The sequence below is a fragment of the Equus quagga genome, chromosome 16, assembly GCF_021613505.1.
Source record: "Equus quagga isolate Etosha38 chromosome 16, UCLA_HA_Equagga_1.0, whole genome shotgun sequence".
In the NCBI taxonomy this organism is placed as follows: Eukaryota; Metazoa; Chordata; class Mammalia; order Perissodactyla; family Equidae; genus Equus; species Equus quagga.
In genome coordinates, this window is record NC_060282.1 from 7,922,605 (window position 1) to 7,937,669 (window position 15,065).

At 45.6% G+C, this 15,065-nt stretch overlaps 1 protein-coding gene across 1 annotated transcript in view; it reads right to left on the reverse strand.

The window, feature by feature from the left end:
• The window catches only part of KHDRBS3 (KH RNA binding domain containing, signal transduction associated 3), a 179,931-nt gene extending 164,943 nt beyond the window's left edge, over nucleotides 1-14,988 (reverse strand). Inside the window, exon 1 of the mRNA XM_046642399.1 lies at nucleotides 14,901-14,988. Coding sequence (XP_046498355.1) covers nucleotides 14,901-14,988 — 88 coding nt within the window. The remainder of the gene's footprint in view (nucleotides 1-14,900) is intronic.
• Between the last annotated feature and the right edge of the window lie 77 nt (nucleotides 14,989-15,065).

Consider the following 15,065-nt stretch of genomic DNA (forward strand, 5'->3'; position numbering starts at 1 on the left):
CTCCAGATCCTTAACTCCATCCACACTCCTTAGCTCTTTATAGGCCCTGTGTGTTCTCGCCCCTGCCTACCGTCCCGCCCCATCTCTCTGTACATTCCTGCTTTCATCTTATCCTCCACACAAACTGACAGAAGGTGCTTGCACGTGGATCATTCATTCAACAAACACGAGTGCTTACTGTGTGTCAGGCACTATTCTGGGCACCAGAGATCCCGTAGGGAACCAAAGCCCCAGGTCTCGGAAGCCTGGAGTCTAGTTACACACAGTCTCGACGTATGTCACTGAATCCTCACAGCCAGTCTGGGCGGTAGGTACTACCATGCCTGTTTTAACAAACTAAAGCACTAGAGTTTAAACAGCTGAAGGTATGCGCCTAGAGCCAAAAATTCTTAAACGGCAGAGGGAGACTTCCCACAGGTCTGAGTCCCAGACGCAAGGCTCGGGCCCACCCTGCCAAGGTGCCCACGCCCAGCACCCTTCCTGAGAAATAGCAACTCTCTCCTCAAAATCAGCGGCCGGAAACTCAAGCAAAAGCAAAATACCCTTTACCAATCTTCCTTCACCGAAGCATCCTAAGATAATGAATTCACTGCCCTAACCCATAGAAGAAGGAACTGAGACCAAGTGCCTTTTCATCCTGCAAATATCACTGAGTACCAACTATCTCCCAGCACTGTGCTGAGCACTGCAGAAGGAGTCAAAGACAGCACATCAGACTTCCTGTCTGTAAGGAACTTGGATTCTCGTGGGAGAAATAACTCCCAACAAATCATTAGAATCTAGAGCGTGATGCGTGCCATGATGGATGCAAAGAGGAGGGAGTGTGCTCAGGGCTGGGAACGAAGAAACAGAGGGGGTAGTCAGGGACTCATCCACGCCACACTCCACGCCAAACAGAGAGCCCTGCATTCTGCAGAGAGGCCCGTGGCTCAGTACTGAGGAAAGAGACTCTGAGAAGTTAACTGACTCGTGTCACAGTTATGTCACACTCTGCAGCCCAGGACGCCTCTCTTACTACATCAGGAGTCACACACAGGTCCCTCTTCGCTCCCCCCATGGAGATACCGTAGCGCTCCCACGCGGAACCATTGTACCCTGTGTGCCTTTCTTTACTACAGCACTTCCCACCCCACAATAGAAATGTCTTTTAATTTGGCTGCTTCCCCACTGAGCTGAAAACTCTTTAAGCAGGAATAAAGTATTACCCAGCTTTGCGTCCCAGCGCTTGGCCCAGCCTAGGAACACGATCCTCACTGAATAAGAACTGAACAGCCCTCCAGTCTGGTGGGAAAGACTGTGCAGAAACACACACCCTCCCAGTTGTCTCCTAAAGGCTTTTCCCGAGAAGTTCAGATAGTGATTTCCTGAAAGGGTCTAAAAGTCTGAAGTCTGATTAGATTTTGCAGTTCCTGTGCCATAACACTGCCTCCCCAAGCCTAAAAACTAACTTTCTGTTGTGCCCCTCTATTGGTTTAATATGGTGCTCTGATAAAGATGGGGGAGGAAGAATTCACACACAGCCTTCTGATAAATGCATCCAGAAGGACATAATGAGTATCGGCTCTGTGCCTAGTATCACGTGCTGGGCTCCATGAAGAAGAGAAGGAAGACAAGCCTTCCACTAGCCTAAGAACTTCGGAGGAAGAGCTAACTAACCTGAGGACCTGCGACATGCCAGGCATTTCATACAGATTCTCTCACGATCATTTGACAGAGGAAGAAGCTGCAGCTCACAGAGCCATTACTACCAAAGGCAATGCACCCACTGACCCATTTAAGGAGCAAAAGCCTGAGAGGGAAAAGAGGAGACTGGAAGAGAGTACAACACAGAATACGAGCAACTGAGCTTTACGTTACGAGAGTCTTTTGCCTCATCCCCTTGTTCCTCTAAGTCATTGTCGACCACACAAATACAGGGCAGGCGTTTATGGTTCCCGGTTTGCTCTGAATCGATGGCATGTGCACTAACCGATGGGCAACGTGTGGCACAGTGGAGAAATTCCCTTCTCCACATGTGTTGAGCGAGAGAGGGAGAGACAGGAATTGTTCTGTGACCCAGAATCTTGAAACCACTCTGGATTCTAGGCAGGCCTGAGCGAAACTTCCTGCTGCTTCTGATAAACAATCAAAGGCCTGCTGACAAGCAGAAAAACTGCTCACCAACGATTTACAAGTGACTTTTGAATTTTTGGAATTAAAACAAAACATAAGCAATAATTGAAAGTCTGATTTATTCTACAGTCATCAGAGACACTCTAAACTGATGCAATCTGCATCTTTATGCTTAAGCCTTTGCTAGCTGCTGTGATGTCCCCTGGGGCCTGTGTCTTTTCAGCATCCAAAGTTACCTTGATGGCAGTCAGTGTGTGTCACCAACAGGTGGTCTTTCCTAATGACACATTTTTCTCTGAGAAAGGGCTCACTTCCTGATAAAATCCATTTGTCACTGCTGTAATGAAGTCTTTTTGAATAAATTAGAGCAATAAATTACATAAAGAAAACTGTAAGGAAACAAATTTATTCTGAGACAATAAAAGGAATATAATTTTGAGATTTCTCACCCAAGTGACGGGTGCTGGAGGTTTGTCTTCAGCTGAGATGAGCCGGAAGGAGAGCTGTGCTGGGCCAGAGCGGGGAGCAGGGGCCAAGGCCTGCAGGTTTGGGCTCGGCCTTAGACATGCCCTTATTAAGACAAAGGCAACCATTTTATCGTGACAAGAAAAACACCACCAGGAGTTTCAAGAAATTATTTTTTCTCAGTATGACTTTGCAATTGTACATATTATGTTTTTAAAAGACTCTCATCTTGCAAATAAGAACCTCAACATATTAGCAGGTCACAAGAAACTGATATCCAAAAGATCCAAATAAGAGAACTGAATGGTCCACAAGAGAAACGGCTAACAGCTATCATTAATTCATTCATCCAAATTATTGTGAGGGTGCCCCTCCCGGGGATGGGGCATGGCTCTGGTACACAGAGATAAGGTCTGGTCCCTGCTCCCTGGTAGCTGAGAGCAGGGAAGGTGGGCAGACTACAGCCCAGGGCCAGGCCCAGCACCCCGCCTGTGTCTGTGAACAAAGCGCCATCAGAACACAGCCACTCACTGTTCACAGACTGTCTACGGCCGCTTTTCTGCTACAACAGCAGAGCTGAGCAGAATGTACAGCCCACAAAATGTATACTATTCGGCCTTAAACATAAAAATTTGCTGGCCCTAAGTTGAGTTTAGCATTACGACAACGGCAATGCACCTGCAGCTACAGACCCATTTCCTGGCTCTGTCCGGTGAAAGGCTTGGAAGGAATGACAGCCAGCAGCCCAGAGCTCTGTGTCTAAATACCGTTCCACACTCAAAAAAGCAGGGCACGCAGGAATCAAAGGCTGACTCCAGGCCTAGGGCAGAGCAAGTACAAGAGAACCTGGAACAAAATGCTCTTAGAAAGTAAAAAAATACTCAAAAATGTATGGAATAATCCTGTCAACAGGCCCAGGAGCCGGGGTAAAAGGCTCCCAACAGCCAACTCTGGGACAGCTTCAGTGTCAACTTATACAGTGACAGTAGAGGAGTGTAAGCAAGTGGATTAAAGAAGGATCCACGAATTTATCCAGAGAGGAGGGAGGGAGGAAGGCAGGAGAGAAAGAAGTGGCAATGTTCCCTTTCGGTAGACTGTCAACCAACAAATGTAGATGGAATGAACGAGTTAGAAATTTACCACTTTACAACCCTCATAATAATAATTCAGGTAAGAAATACTAATGGATGCTAAAATTTGTGAGGGAGAGTTTAATGAGGAACAGAAATATTTACATAGGCTGAGAGTATCCCCCAACAAGGGCACTAATTAGTTACAAAAGGAAAATAGTAACTACAGTGCAGATAAGTGGTGCCACGTTCATACCAAGTGATCAAATGTAACATCACCAACAAAGGGGGCAAGTGATACAGATGCTGTGTGCCTCCTGACACGATGCACTGAGGAGGACACACCGCCACCTCAGTGAATTCCTGCCAAGAGTGCACAACATGACTCTAATTGTAAGGAAACATGAGACACCTCAAATTGAGAGATGCTCTACAAAAAAACCAGCTTTTGCACGCCACATAGGTCATGAAAGGCAAAGGAAGCAGAGGCGCTCGTCTGAGCTAAGAGACTACAGAGCTCTGACAACTAAAGGCAGCGCGCCATCCTGAGCTGGGTCCCAGAAAAGACAAACTGGAACAACTGGCAGGACTAGCACACGGACTGTAGATTAGATAATAGTACCAAGAGAGTGGTCAACTTCCTAATTTTCATCACCGTTATCTGTAACTACAGGTATACAAGAGAAGGCCCTTATCCTTAGGAAATACACACCAAGGGATTTAAGTATTTAGGGGTAAGGGGATATAATACACGAAGCTTACTCTCAAATGAGTCATGAAAATACATATATACACAGAGAGAACAGCAAAGCAAATGTGGGAAAATGTCAACAATTGGTGAATTCAGACAAATGGCCATACAGGGGTTCTTAGCACTATTCTTGTAACTCTTCTATACGTTTAAAACTGTTTTCAAAAAAAACACTTAATGCCAGGAGGAAGAAATAAAGGTCTTAAAAATGAGAGAGAGAGGAAAGGAGAAGAGAGATAACCACAACACACTACAACAAGTAGGAAGACGAAGATGTTATGGAAACATACGGGAGACTGGAATTAACAATCTGGAGGAATCGCAAAAGTTACCCATCCCGCCCGAGTCCTTCTCGCTGCCTGGCAGGATTTCTGCACCCAGCTAATTCCTCTCTGAACAAGACTCCCCCAGAAAGCCCGTGCTGGTCCTGAGAGATGCGAGGGGTCATCTCCGAGCCCTTAAAACCACTATGCACCCATCTACCGCAGCGCTTGACACCCTCTTCAATCGTCCCCTCTGCACGTTGCTCTCCCCACTGGATTATGAATCTCTTCACACAAATGATGACCATGGTGATGAAGGCAGCAGCCACTCACTCCGCACTTACAGGCCAGGCTTGACACTACACAGCTCTTCACACATACCTCCTCTAAACCCCACACACTCTCCAGGGGGGCTTTATTATTGTTTCGTCACCATTTTGCAGCATGGAAACTGAGGCTGAGACGGGTCCATGTATCCGAGGTCACAACACAAAGAAGTGTCAGACTGACATGCAAACTCAAGCCTGTCTGACTTACAACTGTGTTCTTAACTCTCCCTTTTCACGAGTCTGAATCTTTTCTGAGTATCATTTTTAGTGAACTGTGGTGTGCCCACAGTAGGCAAACAAAAGATGGGAGGGATTTTTCTAAGCCTTTTCCTTCTGTTTATATTTGCTGAGCACACTCCAGCTGAAAGCAAGGGACAGAGGAGGCACAGGCGGTGGGAGAAAGCCAGGCCTAAAGAGACCGGCATATAATCCATCACAATGTAGATAACCAGGAGCTGAGGCAGGAAACTCAGATATAAAAGATGGCATATGGGGGCCAGCCTGGTGGCAGGGTGGTTGAGTTCGTGTGCTCTGCTTCAGCGGCCCTGGATTCGCAGGTTCAGATCCCAGGCGCAGACCCAGCACCACTCATCAAGGCATGCTGTGGCAGCATCCCACATAAAATAGAGGAAGACTGGCACAGACGTTAGCTCAATGACAATCTTCCTCAGTAAAAGATAAATAAATAAAAATAAAAGATGTATTATGAGGAAGAGAAACATATAAATGTAATAACCTCATATTAGATAGAACAAATATATGCTATATGTTAAAGATTTATTGTAGGGCCGGCTCCATGGCTGAGTGGTTAAGTTTGCGCACTCCACTGCAGCAGCCCAGGGTTCGGATCCTGGGCATGGACATGGCACCGCTCATCAGGCCACGTTGAGGCAGCGTCCCACATCCCACAACTAGAAAGACCTGCAACTAAGATACACAACTGTGTACAGGGGGGATTTGGGAAGATAAAGCAGAAAAAAAAAAAAAGATTGGCATCAGTTGTTAGCCCAGGTGCCAATCCTTAAAAAGAAAAAAAGATTGGCAACAGTTGTTAGCACAGGTGCCCATCTTTAAAAAAAAAAAAGATTGGCAACAGTTGTTAGCCCAGGTGCCAATCTTTAAAAAAAAAATTTATTGTAAAATCATTGTCATTTCACCCTAATGACAACCTATGAGGCAGGCATTACTGCCATGGGCAGATAAGGCAACAGAGGCTCAGAGAAGTAAAGTAACGGACGCAGAATACACAGTTCAATTTCACAGTGCAGATACTAAATAAATATTAGTTGAAAACATGAATAAAAAGAAGCCTCCGTATAAACTTCTGAGGTCCTATGGACTCTTGATCCAGTATTCAGCTCTGCTAAAAACTACTAAAAATGGAACGGTGACTTTGTCCAAAATTTCTCCCAGGTTTGCACCTGGTACTGATCAAGCCCCTCAGCCCGTGCAGGCCAGCAGACCACGGACGGCAGGAGGAAGCAGGAATTTCCACAGCAGCACAAAGCTTACACAAATCAAAGCATCTAACTGTCAGGACTCCAGTTTTCCCTAACAAAATAAACAGATACAACGGCCAGGACCCATTAGTCAGACTATCCTAACACTTTCCTAAAAAAAAGTTTTCAATTCAATGCTTCGGGAATATTTTTTCTTTAGGGCATAGCAGGCCCTATCATGTAAGTTGGCCACATGACCTTGGACAAGCCATAGACCCCCCATGACCTCCATTTCTTTACCTGTAGGATGAGAACAACAAAACAACTTCACAAGCCGGTCGCCAGGATTAAAGGGAGTCAGGTGTGAATCCTAGCAACATGACACTGTAGCCACTCAAGAAATGTTGGCTACAAAACAAAAAGACATCGTGATTTTCTGCAAATGCTGGTTAGAAAGTACGCCTCTTAAAATGTCGGAAATATGAAAGATTAATATCAATATGCGAAAATAAAAAGCAATGCAGGCTTGTTGACTGACCGAGACTACATCGGTTCAGCAGCTGCCAGTGCAGACGGCAGAGGGTGACCGCGCTACGCGCAGCGCCATCTAGTGGAAGGAGAGCAGAGCACAAATGGCGTAAATGCTGAAGTAGAGGAGAAAGGAAGGAAAAGGAGGAGGAAGTCAGCCCCTGAGTCTCCCCTCCATTATAACGTCTCCATGGGAGCTTGAACCAACAGTGACCCCACGTGTAACATTTACATCAAAAAGAGAGATCAAAAAGGTGCTCTTACATACTCAGGCTCTTTATCATACCAAGGAGGAATATCAATAAAATGCCAGGAACGCCTTTTAACTTTCTTAAAACAGCAGCAAAGGCTGATTGGTGAAAAATTATGGAAATGTAAAAAATTATGGAAATTTACAATCCAGAGTAAGACAGCCTGTGCTTGTGGAGAGAGGCTGCCGAGTGTCCAGACATGTTCTAAGCTACGCAGTCCTAAAACTGTTTAGGGAAGCTTCATTTGTTAATTTAAGGCTCAGGTGCTGCGTCTTGAATAGCATAATAAAAATCAATCAGAGCTGCTGCTAATTTTGTACATGATTTTAAAAGAAGCTTCCCAGAGAATGAGTTTCTCCTTCAATATTTCCAAGATTGGAAAACTAAAATCATTTTAATAACACAAAATTACCCTAAGAAACGAAACTAGATGATTTATGTATTAAATTATTAAATACTTTATGTCTGGAAAGTGATGCCAATACGCACACAGCTGTCTCAGACAATTCTGTAAAAAGAGCAGGGAACGTTTACTAAGCACCTATTAGTGTTAGACCTGTATTTCTACCTAAAACCACCACCCTACAAAGGAGGTATAAGGTTCCCACCTTTAGAGATGGGGAAACTGAGGCTCTGAGAAATTAAGTAACCTGCACAGGGTACAGATTAGAAAGCCATCGCCTCCCATAATCACACGGCTCTTTCTATACAGCTCTTCCCTGTTAAGTAACGCTGTTTCCCAGGTAAACCCCATCCACCAGACTTGCCGTGCCACCACTGGGCAGAGTTCCTACCCCATTTTGTCAGGCCACTGTCTGCCCTGCTCACAGATCACTGGTCCAATACGAGTGCTGGATAATAGAGCTGTACAATAGAGAATTTCCATGGAAGTCAAACATGAAAACCCCAGCCACCGAGAAAGCTCCCACCTGCCCCTGGTGCTCACAGGTGAACTGTGCAGCGTCCCAGAGGCAGGCAGATAAGGATGCGAAGCCTCATTTACCATTTACTAGCTGTCTGACCTTAGGCAAATTATTTGACCTGCCTGCCCTGTTTTCTCATCTGTAAAATAAGGTAAAATGATTTACTCTTTTAAGACTGTTAGAAGAATTAAATGAAACAATGTATATAAAGCATCTAACCCAGAAAAAGCTCTTGATAGATGGTAACTACTAATTTTAGCAATTGCAAGGCAAAGACATTCAAACATACCCCCCCTTAGAAAGCCAACACCACAGTCTGTGGGAATATGCTTGTGTGTTCGTGTACTCTTTTTATTTTATTTTTTAAGCCTATTTTTAGAAGATGGAGAATTTGTAAACATACCATAGACTATAAACCCCTGATATCTTACTATCAACCATTTCTGTGATAAATAGGTTATCAAAATATGAAGAGTTCTGTGCCTCTAGAAAGTTCCTTCAAGAGAGACAGACCTATATCAAGAATTTGACTTATGAACTTTCTATACAGAAAGTTTTCCTATTTTCTCCTTGACCACTCAAATACACGTAGTTAAAAAGCCTTACCTTCAATGTCTACTGAAGACTGAAAAGTCTTGATGGAGAGCATAGGAAGAAATGGAGCTTGCCTTTTTGGTAAATTTTCAGGAGCCTCTTTTAAAAAGTCATCACCACCAATGGAAATTCTTAACTGGCTTCCACTATAATGAAACTTTTACTTAAACAACACTGTCCAGTTCCGTCCTCGCATCTCTTCTCTGAAAGTACCCTATCCAGACGCGGCACACTTGATTTAACGTCTCCGCCTGACGACTCAGGAGCCGCGCACCTCGACTGGGTGGTGCACTTTGTGTGTGAAGACACAAAGGAGGCAGACAGGGGACAAAGCCACTGAGCCTGCAGGATCCTGTGGGGATCAGAAATAATGCATAGGAAGCACCTGGCACAGAAGAGGCCCTCAATTTGGCAGCTTTTAGTATAACCATTATCCCCAACGCTAAGGAACACTCTACTTCCCTTTTTTTTTTTTGGTAAAAAATGTAAACCTTCTATCTTCACTCAGTGGGAATGACGACAAGCAAAAGGGTCTTGTGATGTCCAAGTTGCTGCTGGGCTTCCATCTGCGATCCGAGTCGCTCTCTGGCTCAGTGTCTGCCTGGCGTCTGAGATGGCAGATTAACCCCTCCAGGTGAGAAGGCTGATTTGGCATGTGACAAGGGCCTCCAATTTCTGGTTTTAATCAGTCCTAAGAAATCTCATGAGGACTTTAGGGAAGGCGAGCTAGCTGCATTAGAGTGCCCTGGCTTAATAAATTCCTCAGGAAAGAATAAAAGTAAATAAGCATCTGATTCAAAGCAGATCTGATAACATTTTCTCATTCCCTCCCAGAGGAGCACCCCTACGGCTCTACCACACTTAAGGAGCTCGGATGTGCTTCTGCGTGTCCAACACCGCATTTCACTGAAACCTTCTTTCACTTACGTGTGCAAAGCTGTTATCCCCACCCCCAATTCAGGCGCTCCAACGCAGTAAAGGGCAAAGCTCTTCACCGACTGCTGAACTCCAATACACTTTCTAATTCTCCCACCTTTAAGGTAATTAAAACACAACACTGAAACGAAGACTGGAGTTTGCAAGGGCTATGTACCAAGAATCACGGGACGTGAAGACACAAAGCGATGTCAGACCAGGCCTTGCCCCCAAGAAGCTCATGCTCTCCCTGGGAACAGAGATCCAAATAGCACAGTGAGATGAGGAGCATGCCGTCAGAGAGTGAAGCACGGCCGCTGTGGAAGAGCAGAAAACGGGCAATCGAACCCGTCTCGGGGAGGTAAGTGGTCAGGAGACACCCCAGAGAGAGATTTGAAGGATGAAGTACAAAAGGGATGGGACATCACTTATCTTTCGATCCCAGCACAAGCTCGAGAGAGAAGGACAAACTGCATGTAGAGACCAGGTTTCACCCTCCTCCTGTCTTTAACTGACTGACCATCACGTGTGACCTGTAACAGGACCAGCTATACTCCGAGGTCAGCACAGTCCAGTAAAAGAACGACCTGGCCAAGAACAAAGCCTGAGCCCTCACTCAGACACATCATAAGTACATCACCCCAGGAAGTCACTTCAGTTGCTGGAGTCTCGGCTTCTGCAACTGACCAGCTGGGCTAACAACCTCCTCGCTCCCGGGCCGCTCCCAGCCTTGAGACCACAGAGGTGACCGGGCACAGAGAAGCGCCTTGAAATGTCAGCAGGCGACTTGTTACATCTAAGCCACCCAGACACGACCTATTTCAAAAGGACAGTGGGAGGGCTAATAGGACATTCGTCAGGAAAGAAGAGGGCACCTGTAAACTTGCAGCTCACTCTCACACTAACGAATGCAAACCAGCACGCGGGTTCCTGGAGAGCAGAGACTGCGCCTCCCCCTCCCTCCAGGACCAGCACAAACACGCGGCACAGGAGGATCTCGGGAACCACGTTACTAAGGTCCAGAGGCCCAGACACTGCAACTCACAATCCGTGGATCACTGTGAATATAATACACTACGGAAAATTCGGAAATAGTTTATCTAAAAATGTGAATCACTGCATCTACTTTGCCACAAAAAAACAAAAATGACCACCCTAGGAAAAACTATTAAAAACTAAATAACCGCATCCCTCCCCCCCCATGAAGCAGAGAATCGCGCAGTGGGGCATGGAAGCACCACACCTAAATATAATTCTGCAATTTCCATTCTCCTCCTTCTGTCTTACTTCACACGTCTGACAACATTCAACTGATCGAACATGTTTTCCAAAAGGGGTCCCCAAAAACGAAGCTTTAAGCCGTCAGGTCGGGTTCTGTAGAACAAAGAGATATACACGGGGCAAAGTAATGATCTCGCTTTATACATGTTCACCTCTCACACACATCCTGGGCAACGCTAAGAGCCCTGAGAGTACAAAACCTGATGTGATATGAAAAATAATTATCTTTAAATACCAACAAAAAACTTTACCTGGACACAAACAAACCACCTTAATCTTGAGTCCTTTACTCCACTTCCTCTTGTAACCAACTACTAAATATAACTTGGCAGTGAACCCACCACCAACCCATATATTATATCAGATAATTAAAAATATGGGGTTATGTAATCTTATTTAACGGTTACTTGGCTTGGACTGAAAACCATGCAAAGCAATCCCAGAGAGCTGGATTAAATTATAATGCATAAGACATTTCTGAAGATATTTTTTAGTAAGAGTCAGCACATTCTCTACTAGCAAATATAATATAAAACATGAAACGCTACTTTCATCTCCAATTAACCTCCTTGGCAAGAAACCGCAACGTCAATTCACTCTACAGACACTTGTGTGTCGGGGGTGGGGCAGGGGGGGAACAACAAAGGCTAGTTTCTTTGATTCAATTTTAACATCGAGTAAACATTACCCGTTACTCTTGGTAGAGAAACAAAAACATTCAATATTTGGGGGGTGGGAGGAAGGAGAACCAGTTATCCTGAGAAAACAAAAAGAAAAGTCAGCAAGTGATGCCCCTCACAAAACACAAGCCTGGAAAAGTATAAAAGTCAACCTACGTCAGCACACGAGCATAGATCTCGATGTCATCCCAGCTCAACTTCTCACTTAAAGATTATTAGAAAAAAAGTAATTCAGCTAGGAAGCTGATCAATGTTTGCAAATACAGAATTTTTTGAAAATGATGACACCTCATTTATAAACTATTTCATTATCCTAATGTGTTGATTCTTAAAGTAATACATTGGTCACAGGAGAGTTTTAGTTCAAAAGTACCTCTCAGCCTGAACATTAAAATCCTGTAGGGTAAACCTACCATGAAGTTGCATCTTCAAAGACCACTAGACAAGTACAGAAAGAAACTTTTTCAGAAAATCAAGATAAGTCAACCAAAAACAAGCATATTAATTATATTAATTTCTGCAGGGCTTTAAATTACCATGTGCAAAGTGTTCTGTTCCATTTTTTCTGGAAGGCATAAGTAGCAAGAACAATAGCCTTAAGAGATGGAAGACCTGAGTTCAGATTAAATCTGTATCAGTTGCCTACAAGCTTGCACAGCTGGGGTCCTCAGCTCTCTCCCCTGAAAAATGGAGACATCAATGTCTGCCTCACAGGGGCGAGAATGGAACTGACGGCATGTGCCTTAAAGAGCCTCGGAAACTTTAAAACACTACGCAAACACAAGGTATTGTTAGCACTGGGAGATGTTAACCATAAATACATCTATTACATGCCACTCCAGAATAAAGGTTTGCACTGCTGACCCACCATCACTGTCCAAGTTAGTGCCGGAATACCAATACCAGAGGTCCAGAACAACCTCTGAAAAAAGAGTTTCCTTTAGAGGCAAGTAGTCAAAAATATAGCTAAATATGAATAAAAATGCGTCCCTATAGCCAATAACAAGATAGTTATCACATTTAAAATCACAGCTTCCTAAGAAGCATGCAAATTCAGATTTAAGATACTGTTTTAGAAATGCACTTATAATTTTAGAGTTACATAAGCGAGCATAATTAATATTTTAAATGATAGGGCTTTGCATTCTGGATATCAGCCTATGATTTAAGGGAAAAACATTTAGTCAAGGTAATCTAAATTAACAGTAATAAGAGCATCTGAGCAGCACCTCTTTCTTCCCTCACAACATGAGAAACGTACTTCTCACAAGAATTATATTAGTGTTGGAAAAGTAAGGTAATCAGGTGTAACATTCAAAAGAATACTAACTGGCAACATTGTCCAATATCTGTTTCAAGTAACTGGAAGCCATTAACACTAGTAAAAACACTGAAACCAAAAGATATTTTGAATGTATCAGCAACACAATACTATGGTAACACGGCACAGAGCAATAATTCTGACTTTTAAAATAACTCATTACACTTTTAGTTAAACTGTTTCTTAATTGAGTACAACATAACTTTGGTTCAGCTTCTTCATTAAGAAAAACGTACTTGATTCCACCATCCAGAGTATTTCCAATGCCACTGATCTCGCACAATGTACAAGGAAATTTCTTTCACAGAGATGACAGCCCAGCAGGCAACAAAAGAGATATGTAAATCATAAAAACCACGGAGTACAAACCTAACTGCAGAACTGTTGAGAAGAGCATGGGAATAAAACTTAAAATTCTTTTTCTCTCATTTCAGAATGCATGCCCATTACTTTTTCACAAGCCCATTTTATTAAAGAAATAAAAGTACGCCTGCAATTAAAACGGGAAAGCTCTGTAAACCGATTTCTGCTCAACGATTCACATATCAGGCTTAAATTCTTGGAGAAAGTGAAGCTCTCCACCACCACCATCAACCGACAACACACACATCCTACTCTGAAAAACTGGTTGCAATAGGCAAATAGCAGAGGCCACTGTTTAAAATATAGATATCTATATACAAATAGAATATGTCTGCCTCATCTTTCACTTCCAACAATAAAAGAGCCAGGGCCAGCGTTCAGATCAGCAGACCCGATTTACCTCCCCAACCACAGACTGTCATTGCAGAGAGTAATTCAGGCAAAATGTAACAGATCTGACCAGATAATATTCCTACCATCAGGCAGGAAAAAAGCAGACCAGTGGCCCCCAAACTCCTCTTTATCGGAAACATGTATTCCAGATACAGGAGGAATAGAGGGCTGCTCCGGGCAAGGCACGCTTAATTTACCTTCCATCCCAGAAGATTACTCAGGAAGCCGGAAGAGGCACAAAACAGGCACTAGTGTCCTGGGTGGGCACGCCTCCATACGCCCCTGTATCCGTGCGTCCTGTGCTCCCCAGGACTGTTCACACCCTGAGCTGGCTGAAGTAAGACTAAAATGGCACAGGCAGCAAAGACTCTGCGGCCAGTGTTCTGAACCCGGAGCCAGCACCCAAGGATGGTGACCCGCCCAGAGCAAGCCGAGAAGGGGGCCCTCCTGTGGGCCTCTTCTACCCCACTGACCCCTCCACGGGCCAGCCCGCACAGCTTGGCACGAGTTGCCCACCCCCAGGGAGGGCAGACTGCCCTGCCAGGGCGGCTAGAGCCTGGACAAGGGAAAAATTAAAAAGAGGGATGGGAGAGGGAACTGAGCTCTGCCATTAGGATCGCTGGGTCCTTCTCCTCCAGATGCTTGGGGTCTGACCCCAAACCTCCTCCAAGGTCCTCGAACTTCACTAACTATCCAAGCACCTGTTCCCTTCACCTCTTCTGCCTTTGATCCCCTCAAATCCTTCCATTTTCCTCCAGCTCTTTCTCCAGTTTCTTAGACAAACCGAACACACCAGTCCTCCGAGTCGCCCCACTCTCCCCTCCAATGAGATAATTCAACCCCCGCCCCAACCAAGCCCCCAGATCTTCGCTGTCCCCCACCCAGAAGTTTCCCCTGGGTATCCTCGTGTCCCCAAAGATTTCCTTCAAGTCTCATCCAAACGCCCCGGCCGCCTCCTTCCTTCCCAAGTCCCCCAAAGGCGCATCCCGGGCTTCGCCCAGGTGTCCCACATGTCCCCAGGTCCCCACCCGAACGCCCCCAGATTGCGCCCTGGGTCCCCTCCAGTCTCCCAGAGGTCTCTTTCCAGCCAGCCCCGCCGTCCCGCGTCCCAGGCGCCCGCACTGCTCCCCGGCCCCGACCCTCCCCGGTCCCCAGCCCCCGGCCCCGCCGCTGCCCGGGTCCCCAAGGGCCCCGGGCGACAGTTGGCGGCCGGCGCGCGCACCTTGGTTCACCAGCCGCAGAGCGTGCGTGAAGGAGGGGTCCAGGGAGTCCTTCTCCGCCATCAGCTCCGGCAGGTACTTCTCCTCCATGCTCGCCGGCCGCCCGAGCCCCGCGCGCGGACTCGAGGCGGGCGGGCGGCGGCGGCGGCGGCGGCGGCCCCGCAGCC